The sequence below is a fragment of the Salmo salar genome, chromosome 03 (assembly GCF_965601325.2).
Source record: "Salmo salar chromosome 03, fSalSal1, whole genome shotgun sequence".
NCBI classification, from domain to species: Eukaryota; Metazoa; Chordata; class Actinopteri; order Salmoniformes; family Salmonidae; genus Salmo; species Salmo salar.
This window is the reverse complement of record NC_138293.1, coordinates 98,964,834-98,983,462: the sequence shown is the minus strand read 5'-3', so window position 1 is coordinate 98,983,462 and position 18,629 is coordinate 98,964,834. Positions and strand designations below refer to the sequence as shown.

Here is an 18,629-nt window from a genome sequence, read left to right as displayed (position 1 = left end):
ACACAAGGAAATCATACAAGATGAATCGAAAGCTATCTCTAGGAGATGGGGTGAGAGAGATGTAGGGAGAGAGAGGGTGAGATGGAGGGAGAGAAAGTAAGAGAAAGGGACAGATAGAGTGAGAAAGTGAGAGTGAGAGAGAAACAGAGAGAGAGAGAGAGAGATGAAGGTCACATGAGTTTGGAATGACAACGCTTAAGGGAATGATGATGTTTACAAAATCGGTTTTCTTTTCAACTTCCACTCTTTCCCTCCCTCCCTCCCTCCCTCCGCAATCACGATTCTAATCAGAGACAAAGACAGTCATGCAGGACAAAATGATTGACATGAATATGAAATGAAGAACCTCTTATTCAGCTGATTAAAATAACAAAGTGTCTGTCTGTGTCTGTGTGTTTGTGTGTGGTGTGTGTGTGGTGTGTTTATGTGTGTGTGTCAGTTGACACTAGAGCAGACACAGGAGATGGACTGTGCCCACTGAGATCTGACAGCAGAGTCAAGGCTGGTTAACTGGTGATTTGACACCTGCTCCTCTTTTATCACCTCTCTCTGTCTGTACACACACACACACACACACACACACACACACACACACACACACACACACACACACACACACACACACACACACACACACACACACACACACACACACACACACACACACACACACACACACCACACACACACACACACACACACACACGTGTGTTCAGGGGAAGAGAACATACCTTGTTGATGGGTTCCAACTGTCATTTTTCACAGTGAGGAGGAACAGTGGATTATGGGCCGTTGGAGGACCAGGGAGGAGACAGGAAAGAGTAGTTTAGAAACAATGTTTGGTGTTTCAGTTCATTATGATTCATATTAGCATTTACCAACAAGAGCTACTCTTCCCATAACCTCCTGAGGTCCAGAACCCAACACAATACAAAACATGGGCTGCGTTCATTAGTCCATACCGCAGCAAAACACTTTGCCCACAAACATCACTGTTTCTTATTATACAAATTCAGAGGTTTATTCACTAGGAATCAAACGGAACGAAGCCACCTGAAAGCTCTCGTTTTCGTTGCAAAAACATTGTCCTTAGCGAAACGTTTTATTAGGGTTTGCTACTGTGTGCATTAATGAATACACCCCAGGTTAGTCCCTCCTCTTTTCTGTCCTTTTTGTTCCGAGTGAATTTTAATTCATTTAACTAGGCAAGTCAGTTAAGAACAAATTCTTATTTACAATGACAGCCTACCCAGGTCAAACCCGGGCGACGCTGGGCTAATTGTGCGCCACCCTATGGAACTCCCAATCACGGCCGGTTGTGATACAGCCTGAATTCGAACCAGGGTGTCTGTAGTGACGCCTCTTTGAACAGGTTCATAGGATCAGTCAAAATCTTTGTATATACACTGCTGCCGTCTAGTGGCCAAAATCTGAATTGCGCATGGGCTGGAATAATACATTATGGCCTTTCTCTTGCATTTCAAAGATGATGGTACGAAAAAAATACAAAAGAACGGTTGTGTTTTCTTTGTATTATCTTTTACCAGATCTATTGTGTTACATTCCTTTAACATTTTCACAAACTTCAATGTGTTTTACCAATAATATGCATATCCTTGCTTCAGGGCCTGAGCTACAGGCAGTTAGATTTGAGTATGTCATTTTAGGCCAAAAAATGAAAAAAATGTCGGATCCTTAAGAAGTTTTAACTAGGCAAGTTAGTTAAGAACAAATTCTTATTTACAATGACGGCCTACACCTGCCAAACCCAGACGACGCTGGGCCAATTGTACACCGCCCTACGGGACTCCCAATCACAGCCAGTTGTGATACAGCCTAAAATCGAACCAGGGTGTCTGTAGTGACACCTCAAGCACTGAGATGCAGGGCCTTAGACCGCTGCGCCACTCGAGAGCCCATTCAATCCTTGGAGCTCCTCATCGGTAGGTAGGGTAGCCTCGCTGTTAAATGTAGTTATTTCATGTTGGGTTGCCTACCTGTTAAATGTAGTTAAGTAATGTTGGGGAGCCTACCTGTGAAATGGAGTTAAGTAATGTTGGGTAGCCTACCTGTTAAATGTAGTTAAGTAATGTTGGGTAGCCTACCTGTTAAATGTAGTTATGTAATGTTGGGTAGTCTACCTGTTAAATGTAGTTAAGTAATGTTGGGTAGTCTACCTGTTAAATGTAGTTAAGTAATGTTGGGTAGCCTACCTGTTAAATGTAGTTATGTAATGTTGGGTAGCCTACCTGTTAAATGTAGTTAAGTAATGTTGGGTAGCCTTTATTGGTGAGGTAGAACATAATATCACACAGACATATCAGAGACCTACATCTACTAACAGGATATTACTGACAGGATATTACTAACAGGATATTACTGACAGGATATTACTAACAGGATATTACTAACAGGATATTACTGACAGGATATTAGTAACAGGATATTACTGACAGGATATTAGTAACAGGATATTACTAACAGGATCCTACTGACAGGATATTACTAACAGACATATCTGAGACCTACTTCTACTAACAGGATATTACTGACAGGATATTACTAACAGGATATTACTAACAGGACATTACTAACAGGATATTACTAACAGGATATTACTGACAGGATATTACTGACAGGACATTACTAACAGGATATTACTAACAGGATATTACTGACAGGATATTACTAACAGGATATTACTAACAGGATATTACTAACAGGATATTACTAACAGGATATTTCTAACAGACATATCAGAGACCTACATCTACTAACAGGATATTACTAACAGGATATTACTAACAGGATATTACTAACAGGATATTACTAACAGGATATTACTGACAGGATGTTACTAACAGGATATTACTAACAGGATATTACTAACAGACATATCAGAGACCTACATCTACTAACAGGATATTACTAACAGGATATTACTAACAGGATATTACTAACAGGATATTACTGACAGGATATTACTGACAGGATATTACTAACAGGATATTACTAACAGGATATTACTAACAGACATATCAGAGACCTACATCTACTAACAGGATATTACTAACAGGATATTACTGACAGGATATTACTAACAGGATATTACTAACAGGATATTACTAACAGGATATTACTGACAGGATATTACTAACAGGATATTACTAACAGGATATTACTAACAGGATACTACTGACAGGATATTACTAACAGACATATCTGAGACCTACTTCTACTAACAGGATATTACTGACAGGATATTACTAACAGGATATTGCTAACAGGACATTACTAACAGGATATTACTAACAGGATATTACTAACAGACATATCAGAGACCTACATCTACTAACAGGATATTACTAACAGGATATTACTGACAGAACATTACTAACAGGATATTAGTAACAGGACATTACTGACAGGATATTACTAACAGGATATTACTAACAGACATATCAGAGACCTACATCTACTAACAGGATATTACTAACAGGATATTACTAACAGGATATTACTAACAGGATATTACTAACAGGATATTACTAACAGGATATTACTGACAGGATATTACTAACAGGATATTACTAACAGGATATTACTGACAGGATATTAGTAACAGGATATTACTAACAGGATATTACTGACAGGATATTAGTAACAGGATATTACTAACAGGATATTACTAACAGGATACTACTGACAGGATATTACTAACAGACATATCTGAGACCTACTTCTACTAACAGGATATTACTGACAGGATATTACTAACAGGATATTGCTAACAGGACATTACTAACAGGATATTACTAACAGGATATTACTAACAGACATATCAGAGACCTACATCTACTAACAGGATATTACTAACAGGATATTACTAACAGGATATTACTAACAGGATATTACTAACAGGATATTACTAACAGGATATTACTAACAGGATATTACTGACAGAACATTACTAACAGGATATTACTAACAGGATATTACTGACAGGATATTAGTAACAGGACATTACTGACAGGATATTACTAACAGGATATTACTAACAGACATATCAGAGACCTACATCTACTAACAGGATATTACTAACAGGATATTACTAACAGGATATTACTAACAGGATACTACTAACAGGATATTACTAACAGGATATTACTAACAGGATATTACTGACAGGATATTACTAACAGGATATTACTAACAGGATATTACTAACAGGATATTACTGACAGGATATTACTAACAGGATATTACTAACAGGATATTACTAACAGACATATCAGAGACCTACATCTACTAACAGGATATTACTAACAGGATATTACTAACAGGATATTACTAACAGGATATTACTAACAGGATATTACTGACAGGATATTACTAACAGGATATTACTAACAGGATATTACTGACAGGATATTAGTAACAGGATATTACTAACAGGATATTACTGACAGGATATTAGTAACAGGATATTACTAACAGGATATTACTGACAGGATATTACTAACAGGATATTACCAACAGGATACTACTAACAGGATATTACTAACAGGATATTACTGACAGGATATTACTAACAGGATATTACTGACAGGATATTACTAACAGGATATTACTAACAGGATATTACTAACAGGATATTACTAACAGGATATTACTGACAGGATATTACTAACAGGATATTACTAACAGGATATTACTAACAGACATATCAGAGACCTACATCTACTAACAGGATATTACTAACAGGATATTACTAACAGGATATTACTAACAGGATATTACTAACAGGATATTACTGACAGGATATTACTAACAGGATATTACTGACAGGATATTACTAACAGGATATTACTAACAGGATATTACTAACAGGATATTACTAACAGGATATTACTGACAGGATATTACTGACAGGATATTACTAACAGGATATTACTAACAGGATATTACTAACAGGATATTACTAACAGGATATTACTAACAGACATATCAGAGACCTACATCTACTAACAGGATATTACTAACAGGATATTACTAACAGGATATTACTAACAGGATATTACTAACAGGATATTACTAACAGGATATTACTAACAGGATATTACTAACAGGATATTACTAACAGGATATTACTAACAGGATATTACTAACAGGATATTACTAACAGGATATTACTAACAGGATATTACTAACAGGATATTACTAACAGGATATTACTGACAGGATATTACTGACAGGATATTACTAACAGGATATTACTAAGACGATATTACTAACAGGATATTACTAACAGGATATTACTAACAGGATATTACTAACAGACATATCAGAGACCTACATCTACTAACAGGATATTACTAACAGGATATTACTAACAGGATATTACTAACAGGATATTACTAACAGGATATTACTGACAGGATATTACTAACAGGATATTGCTAACAGGACATTACTAACAGGATATTACTAACAGGATATTACTAACAGACATATCAGAGACCTACATCTACTAACAGGACATTACTAACAGGATATTACTAACAGGATATTACTAACAGGATATTACTAACAGACATATCAGAGACCTACATCTACTAACAGGATATTACTAACAGGATATTACTAACAGGATATTGCTAACAGGATATTACTAACAGGATATTACTGACAGGATATTACTAACAGGATATTGCTAACAGGACATTACTAACAGGATATTACTAACAGGATATTACTAACAGACATATCAGAGACCTACATCTACTAACAGGACATTACTAACAGGATATTACTAACAGGATATTACTAACAGGATATTACTAACAGACATATCAGAGACCTACATCTACTAACAGGATATTACTAACAGGATATTACTAACAGGATATTACTAACAGGACATTACTAACAGGATATTACTGACAGAACATTACTAACAGGATATTACTAACAGGATATTACTGACAGGATATTACTAACAGGATATTACTAACAGGATATTACTAACAGGATATTACTAACAGGATATTACTAACAGGATATTACTAACAGGATATTACTAACAGGATATTACTGACAGGATATTAGTAACAGGACATTACTAACAGGATATTACTAACAGGACATTACTAACAGACATATCAGAGACCTACATCTACTAACAGGATATTACTAACAGGATATTACTGACAGGATATTACTGACAGGATATTACTAACAGGATATTACTAACAGGATATTACTAACAGGATATTACTAACAGGATATTAGTAACAGGATATTACTAACAGGATATTACTAACAGGATATTACTAACAGACATATCAGAGACCTACATCTACTAACAGGATATTACTAACAGGATATTACTGACAGGATATTACTGACAGGATATTACTGACAGGATATTACTAACAGGATATTACTAACAGGATATTACTAACAGGATATTACTAACAGACATATCAGAGACCTACATCTACTAACAGGATATTACTAACAGGATATTACTAACAGGATATTACTGACAGGATATTACTAACAGACATATCAGAGACCTACATCTACTAACAGGATATTACTAACAGGATATTACTGACAGGATATTACTAACAGGATATTACTAACAGGATATTACTAACAGGATATTACTGACAGGATATTACTAACAGGATATTACTAACAGGATATTACTAACAGGATATTACTAACAGACATATCAGAGACCTACATCTACTAACAGGATATTACTAACAGGATATTACTAACAGGATATTACTAACAGGATATTACTAACAGAGGATATTACTAACAGGATATTACTGACAGGATATTACTAACAGGATATTACTAACAGGATATTACTAACAGGACATTACTGACAGGATATTACTAACAGGATATTACTAACAGACATATCAGAGACCTACATCTACTAACAGGACATTACTAACAGGATATTACTAACAGGATATTACTAACAGGATATTACTAACAGACATATCAGAGACCTACATCTACTAACAGGATATTTCTAACAGGATATTACTAACAGGATATTACTAACAGGATATTACTAACAGGATATTACTAACAGGATATTACTAACAGGATATTACTAACAGGATATTACTAACAGGATATTACTAACAGGATATTACTAACAGGATATTACTAACAGGATATTACTAACAGGATATTACTAACAGGATATTACTAACAGGATATTACTAACAGGATATTACTAACAGGATATTACTAACAGGATATTACTAACAGACATATCAGAGACCTACATCTACTAACAGGATATTACTAACAGGATATTACTGACAGGATATTACTAACAGGATATTACTAACAGGATATTACTGACAGGATATTACTAACAGGATATTACTAACAGGATATTACTAACAGGATATTACTGACAGGATATTACTAACAGGATATTACTAACAGGATATTACTGACAGGATATTACTAACAGCATATTACTAACAGGATATTGGCAGATTGCATGTCACACACAGACTCGAGCTCAAGCACACGTGGAGTACACACCAGTGGTGTAGTGGAGGGTAAACACACTGACTCTAACAGTACACACCAGCAGTGGAGGGTAAACACACTGACTCTAACAGTACACACCAGTGGTGTAGTGGAGGGTAAACACACTGACTCTAACAGTACACACCAGTAGTGGTGTAGTGGAGGGTAAACACACTGACTCTAACAGTACACACCAGTGGTGTAGTGGAGGGTAAACACACTGACTCTAACAGTACACACCAGCAGTGTAGTGGAGGGTAAACACACTGACTCTAACAGTACACACCAGTAGTGGAGGGTAAACACACTGACTCTAACAGTACACACCAGCAGTGGAGGGTAAACACACTGACTCTAACAGTACACACCAGTGGTGTAGTGGAGGGTAAACACACTGACTCTAACAGTACACACCAGTGGTGTAGTGGAGGGTAAACACACTGACTCTAACAGTACACACCAGTGGTGTAGTGGAGGGTAAACACACTGACTCTAACAGTACACACCAGCAGTGTAGTGGAGGGTAAACACACTGACTCTAACAGTACACACCAGTAGTGGTGTAGTGGAGGGTAAACACACTGACTCTAACAGTACACACCAGTAGTGGAGGATAAACACACTGACTCTAACAGTACACACCAGTAGTGGAGGGTAAACACACTGACTCTAACAGTACACACCAGCAGTGTAGTGGAGGGTAAACACACTGACTCTAACAGTACACACCAGTGGTGTAGTGGAGGGTAAACACACTGACTCTAACAGTACACACCAGTGGTGTAGTGGAGGGTAAACACACTGACTCTAACAGTACACACCAGTAGTGGTGTAGTGGAGGGTAAACACACTGACTCTAACAGTACACACCAGTGGTGTAGTGGAGGGTAAACACACTGACTCTAACAGTACACACCAGTAGTGGAGGATAAACACACTGACTCTAACAGTACACACCAGTAGTGGAGGATAAACACACTGACTCTAACAGTACACACCAGCAGTGTAGTGGAGGGTAAACACACTGACTCTAACAGTACACACCAGTGGTGTAGTGGAGGGTAAACACACTGACTCTAACAGTACACACCAGCAGTGGAGGGTAAACACACTGACTCTAACAGTACACACCAGCAGTGGAGGGTAAACACACTGACTCTAACAGTACACACCAGTGGTGTAGTGGAGGGTAAACACAAGTAAACGTGACCGGGGCTCAGAGTTTACCCACCAATTGTTTTTACCAGTACATCACTGACACACACGTGTAACCTTTGAACTCTGTGATTTGTGTGTGTGTGTGTGTGTGTGTGTGTGTGTGTGTGTGTGTGTGTGTGTGTGTGTGTGTGTGTGTGTGTGTGTGTGTGTGTGTGTGCGTGCGGTGGTGTAAAGTATTTAAGTAAAAAGTACTTCTTAAGTCGTTTTTTGGGGGGTATCCGTGCTTTACTTTACTATTTATATTTGTGGCAACTTTTACTTCACTACATTCCTACAGAAAATAATGTACTTTTTACACCATACACTTTCCCTGTCATCCAAAAGTACTCGTTACATTTTGAATGCGTAGCAGGACAGGAAAATTGTCAAATTTACATTTACATTTTTTTTTACATTTTAGTCATTTAGCAGACGCTCTTATCCAGAGCGACTTACAGTAGTGAATGCATACATTTCATACATTTTTTGTTGTTGTTGCACTTATCAAGAGAACACCTGGTCATCCCTACTGCCTCTCTTCTGGCGGACTCTCTAAACTCACATGCTTTGTTTGTAAATGATGTCTGAGTGATGTAACGTGCCTCTGGCTATACGTAAAATTAAAAAAACAAGAAAATGGTGCCGTCTGGTTTGCTTAATATAAGGAATGTAAAATGGTTTGTGTGGTGGAAAATTTCCTCAGAAATATAACACTCTTCCGAGAACTTGTGAATTCAATATAGACTTTAATACAAAGTAGCAAAGCCGAGGTGGTCCGCGGAACATCTAACTTCCTTGAGCATCGGCTCTGCTTTTATCCACATACAGCATATGAGTACATCCCCTTAGCCCTTCCGCCACCATTGTCTTCCAACCCGAGTTTCTTGCCTGTTAACGCCTGATGACGCACACATCTGTTCCGGTTTGGATTACAATGGTGGTAGAACCCCCTAGCTTACACAACAAATTATACACTTATTGCATATGGTTCACATGTCAGTCAATTTGCCACCATCCTTCCTCCTGCTTCCTCCTGACATTGGTACGTCAGAAGGCACAAATGTATCTATGTTCTCAGCTAATGCAATCTTTGGCATGATATCCTACTCAGAGATGGTATTTGCATTACATGCCCCCACCTTTCTATCCGGTCAATGTACTCATTGTCCTTACTACTTCCTGCTATTCAATTATGTTTCTTCAGCATAGCAGCTGCATCTAGTTTCTTTACATTAACTTCCACATTTGTACTTTTACTTTTGATACTTAAGTATATTTTAGCAATTACATTTACTTTTGATACTTAAGTATATTTAAAACCAAATACTTTTAGACTTATACTCAAGTAATATTTTACTGGGTGACTTTCACTTTTACTTGAGTCATTTTCTATTAAGGTTTCTTTACTTTTACTCTAAGAAGATAATTGGGTACTTTTCCACCACTGTATGTGTGTGTGTGTGTGTGTGTGTGTGTGTGTGTGTGTGTGTGTGTGTGTGTGTGTGTGTGTGTGTGTGTGTGTGTGTATGTACAGATTCTCTGTCCATCTCCAGTCTGTCGTCCTCTTCTACTCTGTCATCTTTCTCATCAGTCCCTATTTCTCATCTATCTCCATATCCACAAGGTGTTCTCATGTCTTCCAACGATTCCCTCTCTCCCTTCCTCTCTCTCTCTGTTTCTCTCTGTTTTCCTTCCTTCCTTCCTTCCTTCCTTCCTTCCTTCCTTCCTTCCTTCCTTCCTTCCTTCCTTCCTTCCTTCCTTCCTTCCTTCCTTCCTTCCTTCCTTCCTTCCTTCCTTCCTTCCTTCCTTCCTTCCTTCCTTCCTTCCTTCCTTCCTCCTTCCTTCCTTCCTTCCTTCCTTTCTCTCTCTCTCTCTCTCTCTCTCTCTCTCTCTCTCTCTCTCTCTCTCTCTCTCTCTCTCTCTCTCTCTCTCTCTCTCTCTCTCTCTCTCTCTCTCTCTCTCCCTCCCTCTCTCTCCCTTCCTCTCTCACTCTCTGTTTCTCTCTCTTGCTCTCTCTCTGCCTCTCTGTTTCTCTCGCTCTCGTTCTCCCTGATGTTGTCTTTATTAGCAATGGGTGTACCATGGCGACAGCAAAAGGAGCAGCGTACCCTCCCTCTCTTTCCCTCCTTTCATCTCTTCCTCCTTCTCTCCATCCCTTCCTCCAGGTCAGGATGACACATCCTGTGGTCAGACACAGGTGGAGAAAGGGAGGGAGGGAGGTAGGGGAAGAGAGAGAGAGAGAGCGAGAGAGAGAGCTAGGGAGAGGGAGAGGGAGGGAAAGAGTGAGGGAGGGAGTGAAAGTGGAAGGGAGGGAGGGAGGGAGGGAGGGAGGGAGGGAGGGAGGGAGGGAGCGAAGGAGGGAGGGAGGAAATGAAAGGACAAACATCTAAAACTACCGCGCTCATAGACACACACGTACAAAAACACAGAAAAAACATGCACAGAGGGTGAAAATGAAATGGCCCTTTCCATCGTACAGGAACAGCAGATAACCAAACATGTCTACTCATTTAAAAACACACACCTTGAGCACTCAGTCTGCACACAGGACTATCAATGCATTAGAATATATATATTTTTTGTCACTATAAATCTATATTTCTAAACACTCAAATAATTGTTTCCTGTGCATTTGGTTACCTAACTCAGAACAAACCACATTATGTTATATAGTCATATCTCTATAACATTAGGTTATATAGTCATATCTCTATTACATTAGGTTATATAGTCATATCTCTATTACATTAGGTTATATAGTCATATCTCTATAACATTAGGTTATATAGTCATATCTCTATTACATTAGGTTATATAGTCATATCTCTATTACATTAGGTTATATAGTCATATCTCTATTACATTAGGTTATATAGTCATATCTCTATTACATTAGGTTATATAGTCATATCTCTATTACATTAGGTTATATAACCATATCTCTATTACATTAGGTTATATAGTCATATCTCTATTACATTAGGTTATATAGTCATATCTCTATTACATTAGGTTATATAGTCATATCTCTATTACATTAGGTTATATAGTCATATCTCTATTACATTAGGTTATATAGTCATATCTCTATTACATTAGGTTATATAGTCATATCTCTATTACATTAGGTTATATAGTCATATCTCTATTACATTAGGTTATATAGTCATATCTCTATTACAATAGGTTATATAGTCATATCTCTATTACATTAGGTTATATAGTCATATCTCTATTACATTAGGTTATATAGTCATATCTCTATTACATTAGGTTATATAGTCATATCTCTATTACATTAGGTTATATAGTCATATCTCTATTACATTAGGTTATATAGCCATATCTCTATTACATTAGGTTATATAGTCATATCTCTATTACATTAGGTTATATAGCCATATCTCCATTACATTAGGTTATATAGTCATATCTCTATTACATTAGGTTATATAGTCATATCTCTATTACATTAGGTTATATAGTCATATCTCTATTACATTAGGTTATATAGTCATATCTCTATTACATTAGGTTATATAGTCATATCTCTATTACATTATGTTATATAGTCATATCTCTATTACATTAGGTTATATAGTCATATCTCTATTACATTAGGTTATATAGTCATATCTCTATTACATTAGGTTATATAGTCATATCTCTATTACATTAGGTTATATAGTCATATCTCTATTACATTAGGTTATATAGTCATATCTATGTTACATTAGGTTATATAGTCATATCTCTATTACATTAGGTTATATAGCCATATCTCTATTACATTAGGTTATATAGTCATATCTCTATTACATTAGGTTATATAGTCATATCTCTATTACATTAGGTTATATAGTCATATCTCTATTACATTAGGTTATATAGCCATATCTCTATCACATTAGGTTATATAGTCATATCTCTATTACATTAGGTTATATAGTCATATCTCTATTACATTAGGTTATATAGTCATATCTCTATTACATTAGGTTATATAGCAATATCTATGTTAAGTTTTATATAGTATAGGTCATGTAGTCATATCTCTATAACATTATATAGTATAGGTTATGTAGTCATATCTCTATAACATTATATAGTATGTTATATAGTCATATCATCCTTAACAGTAGGTTATGTAGTCAAATATTTATAACATTATATAGTACAGGTTATACAGTCATATCTCAATAATATTATATAGTACAGGTTAAGTAGTCATATCTCTATAACATTAGGTTATACAGTCATATCTCTATAACATTATATAGTACAGGTTATATAGTCATATCTCTATAACATTATATAGTATAGTTTATATAGTCATATCTCTATAACATTATATAGTATAAGTTATATAGTCATATCTCTATAACATTATATAGTATAAGTTATATAGTCATATCTCTATAACATTATATAGTATAGGTTAGGTAGTCATATTTCTATAACATTATATAATATAGGTTATATAGTCATATCTCTATAACATTATATAGTATAGGTTATATAGTCATATCTCTATAACATTAGGTTATACAGTCATATCTCTATAACATTATAAAGTATATGTCATGTAGTCATATCTATAAAACATTCTATTTTATAGGTTATATAGTCATATCTTTATAACATTATATAGTTTAGATTATGTAGTCATATCTCTAAAACATTATATAGTATATGCTATATAGTCATATCTCTGTAACATTGTATAGTTTAGGTTATATAGTCATTTCTCTAAAACATTATATAGCATAGGTCATGTAATCATATCTCTATAGCATTATAAATTATAGATTATATAGTCATGTCTCTATAGCATTATATAGAATAGGTTATATAGTCATATTTCTATAACATTATACAGCACAGGTTATACAGTCATATCTCTATAACATTATATAGAATAGGTTATATAGTCATATCTCTAAAACATTATATATTATATGTTATATAGTCATATCTCTGTAACATCATATAGTTTAGGTTATGTCCTCATATCTCTAAAACATGATATAGTGTAGGTTATATATGGAAATCTCTATAACATTATATTGTACAGGTAGTATAGTCATTTCTCAATGACATTATATAGTATAGGTCATGTAGTTATATCTCTATAGCATTATAAATGATAGATGAATATTGTCATGTCTCTATAACATTATATAGTTTAGGTTATATAGTCATATCTCTATAAATTAGGTTATACAGTCATATGTCTAAAATATTAGCTTATATAGTCATATCTCTATAACATTATATAGTTTAGGTTATATAGTCATACCTCCATAACATAATGGAGTGTAGGTTATATAGTCATATCTCTACATCATTAGGTTATGTAGTCATATCTGTATAACATTAGGTTATATAGTCATGTCTCTATAGCATTACATAGAATAGGTTATATATTCATATCTCTATAACATTATAGTTTAGGTTATATAGTCAAATCTCTGTAACATTATATAGTATAGGTTATATAGTCATATCTCTATAACATTATATAGTATAGGTTATATAGTCATAAGGTTATATAGTCAAATCTCTGTAACATTATATGGTATAGGTTATATAGTCATATCTATATAACATTATATAGTATAGGTTATATAGTCATAAGGTTATATAGTCAAATCTCTAAAACATTATATAGTTTAGGTTACATAGTAATTTCTCTATAACATTAGGTTATACAGTCATGTCTCTATAGCATTATATTGTATAGGTTATCTAGTCATATCTCTATAACATTATATGGCATAGGGCATAGGTTATGCAGTAAAATCTCTATAACATTATATAGTATAGGTTATATGTCTTATATAGTATAAGTCATATGTCTATAACTTTATATACTATAGGTTATTCTTTCATATCCCTATAACATTAGGTTATGTAGTCATATCTCTATAACATTGTAATGCAAAGGTTAGGTAGTCAAATCTCTATAACATTATAACATTATATGTTATAGAGATATGACTATATAACCTATATTATATAATGTTATAGAGATATTACTGTATAACCTATATCATTTAATGTTATAGAGATATGACTGTATAACCTATACTATATAATGTCATACAGATATGACTACATAACCTATACTATATAATGTCATACAGATATAACTACATAACCTAAACTATATAATGTCATACAGATATAACTACATAACCTAAACTATATAATGTCATACAGATATAACTACATAACCTATACTATATAATGTCATACAGATATAACTACATAACCTATACTATATAATGTCATACAGATATAACTACATAACCTAAACTATATAATGTCATACAGATATAACTACATAACCTATACTATATAATGTTATAGAGATATGACTATTTAACATATACTATATAATGTTATTGAGATATGACTGTATAACCTAATGTTTTAGAGATATGACTATATAACCTGTACTATATAATGTTATAGAGATATGACTGTATAACCTAATGTTTTAGAGATAAACACATACTTTAGGCATACACAATGTAAGACAAAACAACACAACACACAACAACATAACAACACAATACAAGATTCACAACCAAACAATATAACATGTATAACATACAATTCAACACACAACAATCATATGTTTATACACAACACAAACATAAACAATAACATTTCATACATAAGATCACAATATAACACATAAAACATGAAACTCCACAACACACATACATACATACAACATACATACAAATATACACACAACCAAACATAATCTAAGAGAGGCAGGAGGCCTGGGAGAGAAGAGAGAAGACAGAAGAGAGAAGAGAGATAAGAGAGAAGAGAGAAGAGAGAAGAGAGATAAGAGAGAAGAGAGAAGAGAGAAGACAGAAGAGAGAGAAGAGAGAAGAGAGATAAGAGAGAAGAGAGAAGAGAGAAGGGAGAGAAGAGAGAAGAGAGAAGACAGAAGAGAGAGAAGAGAGAAGAGAGATAAGAGAGAAGAGAGAAGAGAGAAGAGAGAAGACAGAAGAGAGAAGAGAGATAAGAGAGAAGAGAGAAGAGAGAAGGGGGAAGAGAGAAGAGAGAGATCTGAGAGAAGAGAGAGAACCAAGAAGAGAGAGAAAGGAGAAGAGAGAGAAGGGAGGAAGAGAGAGAGAAGAGAGAGAAGAGAGAAGACAGAAGAGAGAAGAGAGAAGGGGGAAGAGAGAAGAGAGAGATCTGAGAGAAGAGGGAGATCCGAGAGAAGAGAGAGAACCAAGAAGAGAGAGAAAGGAGAAGAGAGAGAAGGGAGGAAGAGGGAGAGAAGAGAGAGAAGAGAGAAGACAGAAGAGAGAAGAGAGAAGGGGGAAGAGAGAAGAGAGAGATCTGAGAGAAGAGGGAGATCCGAGAGAAGAGAGAGAACCAAGAAGAGAGAGAAAGGAGAAGAGAGAGAAGGGAGGAAGAGAGAGAGAAGGGAGAGAACCGAGAGAAGAGAGAGAACCAAGAAGAGAGAGAAGGGAGAAGAGAGAGAAGGGAGGAAGAGAGAGAGAAGGGAGGAAGAGAGAGAGAAGGGAGAGAACCGAGAGAAGAGAGAGAACCAAGAAGAGAGAGAAGGGAGAAGAGAGAGAAGGGAGAAGAGAGAGAAGGGAGGAAGAGAGAGAGAAGGGAGAGAACCGAGAGAAGAGAGAGAACCAAGAAGAGAGAGAAGAGGGAGGAAGAGAGAGAGAAGGGAGGAAGAGAGAGAGAAGGGAGAGAACCGAGAGAAGAGAGAGAACCAAGAAGAGAGAGAAGGGAGAAGAGAGAGAGAAGAGAGAGAAGAGACAGAAGGACATACAGGACGTGTGCTACAGAGGGAGGGAGGAGGAAAGTGGACCCAGAGAGAAAGAGAGGAGTGTGAGTGTGTTCAAGGTTCCACGGTCACAGTGGTCTTACCTGTGTGTACGCCATTGTCTCCTCAGTCTCTCTTCTCTTCCTCACTCCCCTTCATCCAGTTCCTCATCCCTCCATCCAACATCCACTTTCACCCCGGAAAAAAGAGAAGTGGAAAAAAAGAGATATAAAATCTCAAGGTGACAAGAGTGAGGGGTGAACCAGGTTTTTCTTCTTCATTCTCACTACCACTCCATCATCACCCCCTCTCTCCAAACAACAACAACAACAACAGAACCTTCTCTCCCCCCCTCTCTCTCTCTCTCTCTCTCTCTCTCCCTCCCTCTCTCTCTCTCTCTCCCTCTCTCTCTCTCAAGCTATCTCCGCCTCCTCCTCTTCATCCTCCACCCCAATCAGCCACTCTCTCTCTCTCTCTCTCTCTCTCTCTCTCTCTCTCTCTCTCTCTGTCTCTATCTCTCTCTCTAACTCTCTCTCTCTCACACACTCTTTCTTTCTTTGTCTCTTTTGCTCTCTATCTCTTTCCAGTCTTGCCCACTTTTCAGAAACAACACGTAAAGCCAGCCCTGTCTCTTGAGTGTGCATCCTATCCCACCCCTCCTCTCTCTCTTCCCCTTTCTGCCGTGCACCAATGACTCACCCAGGTTTGCAGGAGCACTGATGGATATCGAATCAAATCTGTTGTCTGGTTCTCTCTCTCAATACAATTCAATTTAAGGGCTTTATTGGCATGGGAAGCATATGTTTACATTGCCAAAGCAAGTGACATAGATAATAATCTAGAGAGAGAGAGAGAGGGAGAGCGAGAGAGGAGATAGAGAGAGGAGATAGAGAGAGTGTGTGAGAGAGAGATAGAGAGAGAGAGAGGAGATAGAGAGAGGAGATAGAGAGAGATAGAGAGAGAGGAGATAGAGAGAGAGTATCTGGTGGGTGGGTGGGTGGGTGGGTGGGTGTGTGGAGGATGAAGAGGATGAGGGGGAGATAGCATGAGAGAGAGAGAGGAAGAGATAGATAGGAGGAGAGAGAGTGACTGACCCAAAATTAAGACTCAGTGAACATAGCCTTGCTATTGAGAAAGTCCGCCGTAGGCAGACCTGGCTCTCAAGAGAAGACAGGCTATGTGCACACTGCCCACAAAATGAAGTGGAAACTGAGCTGTACTTCCTAACCTCCTGCCAAATGTATGACCATATTAGAGACACATATTTCCCTCAGATTGCACAGACCCACAAATAATTTGAAAACAAATCCAATTTTGGTGAACTCCCATATCTACTGGGTGAAATACCACAGTGTCCCATCACAGCAACAAGATGTGTGACCTGTTGCCACAAGAAAAGGTCAACCAGTGAAGAACAAACACCATTGTAAATACAACCCATATTTATGTTTATTTATTTTCCTTTTTGTACTTTAACCATTTGTTCACCATTACAACACTGTATATATACATAAAATGACATTTGAAATGTCTTTATTCTTTTGCAATTTTTGTGAGTGTAATTTTTACTGTTAATTTTTTATTGTTTATTTCACTTTTGCTTATTATCTATTTCACTTGCTTTGGCAATGTAAACATATGTTTCCCATGCCAATAAAGCCCCTTATCAGGTATCAAGGTAAGACCCAAGTACAGACTGTGTGAAGTAACAATATTTATTGTAACAACAGGGGCAGGCAAACGACAGGTCAAGGCATGCAGGGGTAAATAATCCAGAGTAGAGGCCAAGGTACAGGACGGCAGGCAGGCTCAGGGACAGGGACAGGGACAGGCAGAGTGGTCAGGCGGGCGGGTACAGGGTCAGGACAGTCAAGGGTCAAAAACCAGGAGGATGAGAAAAAGAGAGGCTGGGCAAAGACAGGCGCTGACAGGACACACGCTGGTAAGCTTGACAAACAAGACAAACTGGCACAAACAGACAAAAAATACAGGTATAAATACACAGAGGATAAGTGGGGAGGGAAGATGGGCGACACCTGGAGGGGGTGGAGAC

The 18,629-nt window shown here is 36.5% G+C and overlaps 1 protein-coding gene across 1 annotated transcript in view; it reads right to left on the bottom strand.

The window, feature by feature from the left end:
* The window catches only part of syt17 (synaptotagmin XVII), a 60,824-nt gene extending 43,647 nt beyond the window's left edge, over window positions 1–17,177 (bottom strand). Inside the window, exons 1-2 of the mRNA XM_082972941.1 lie at window positions 16,681–17,177; window positions 732–749 (exon numbers count right to left, since the gene is read on the bottom strand). Coding sequence (XP_082829067.1) covers window positions 732–749; window positions 16,681–16,695 — 33 coding nt within the window. The 5' untranslated portion in view covers window positions 16,696–17,177. The remainder of the gene's footprint in view (window positions 1–731; window positions 750–16,680) is intronic.
* Window positions 17,178–18,629: the final 1,452 nt, after the last annotated feature.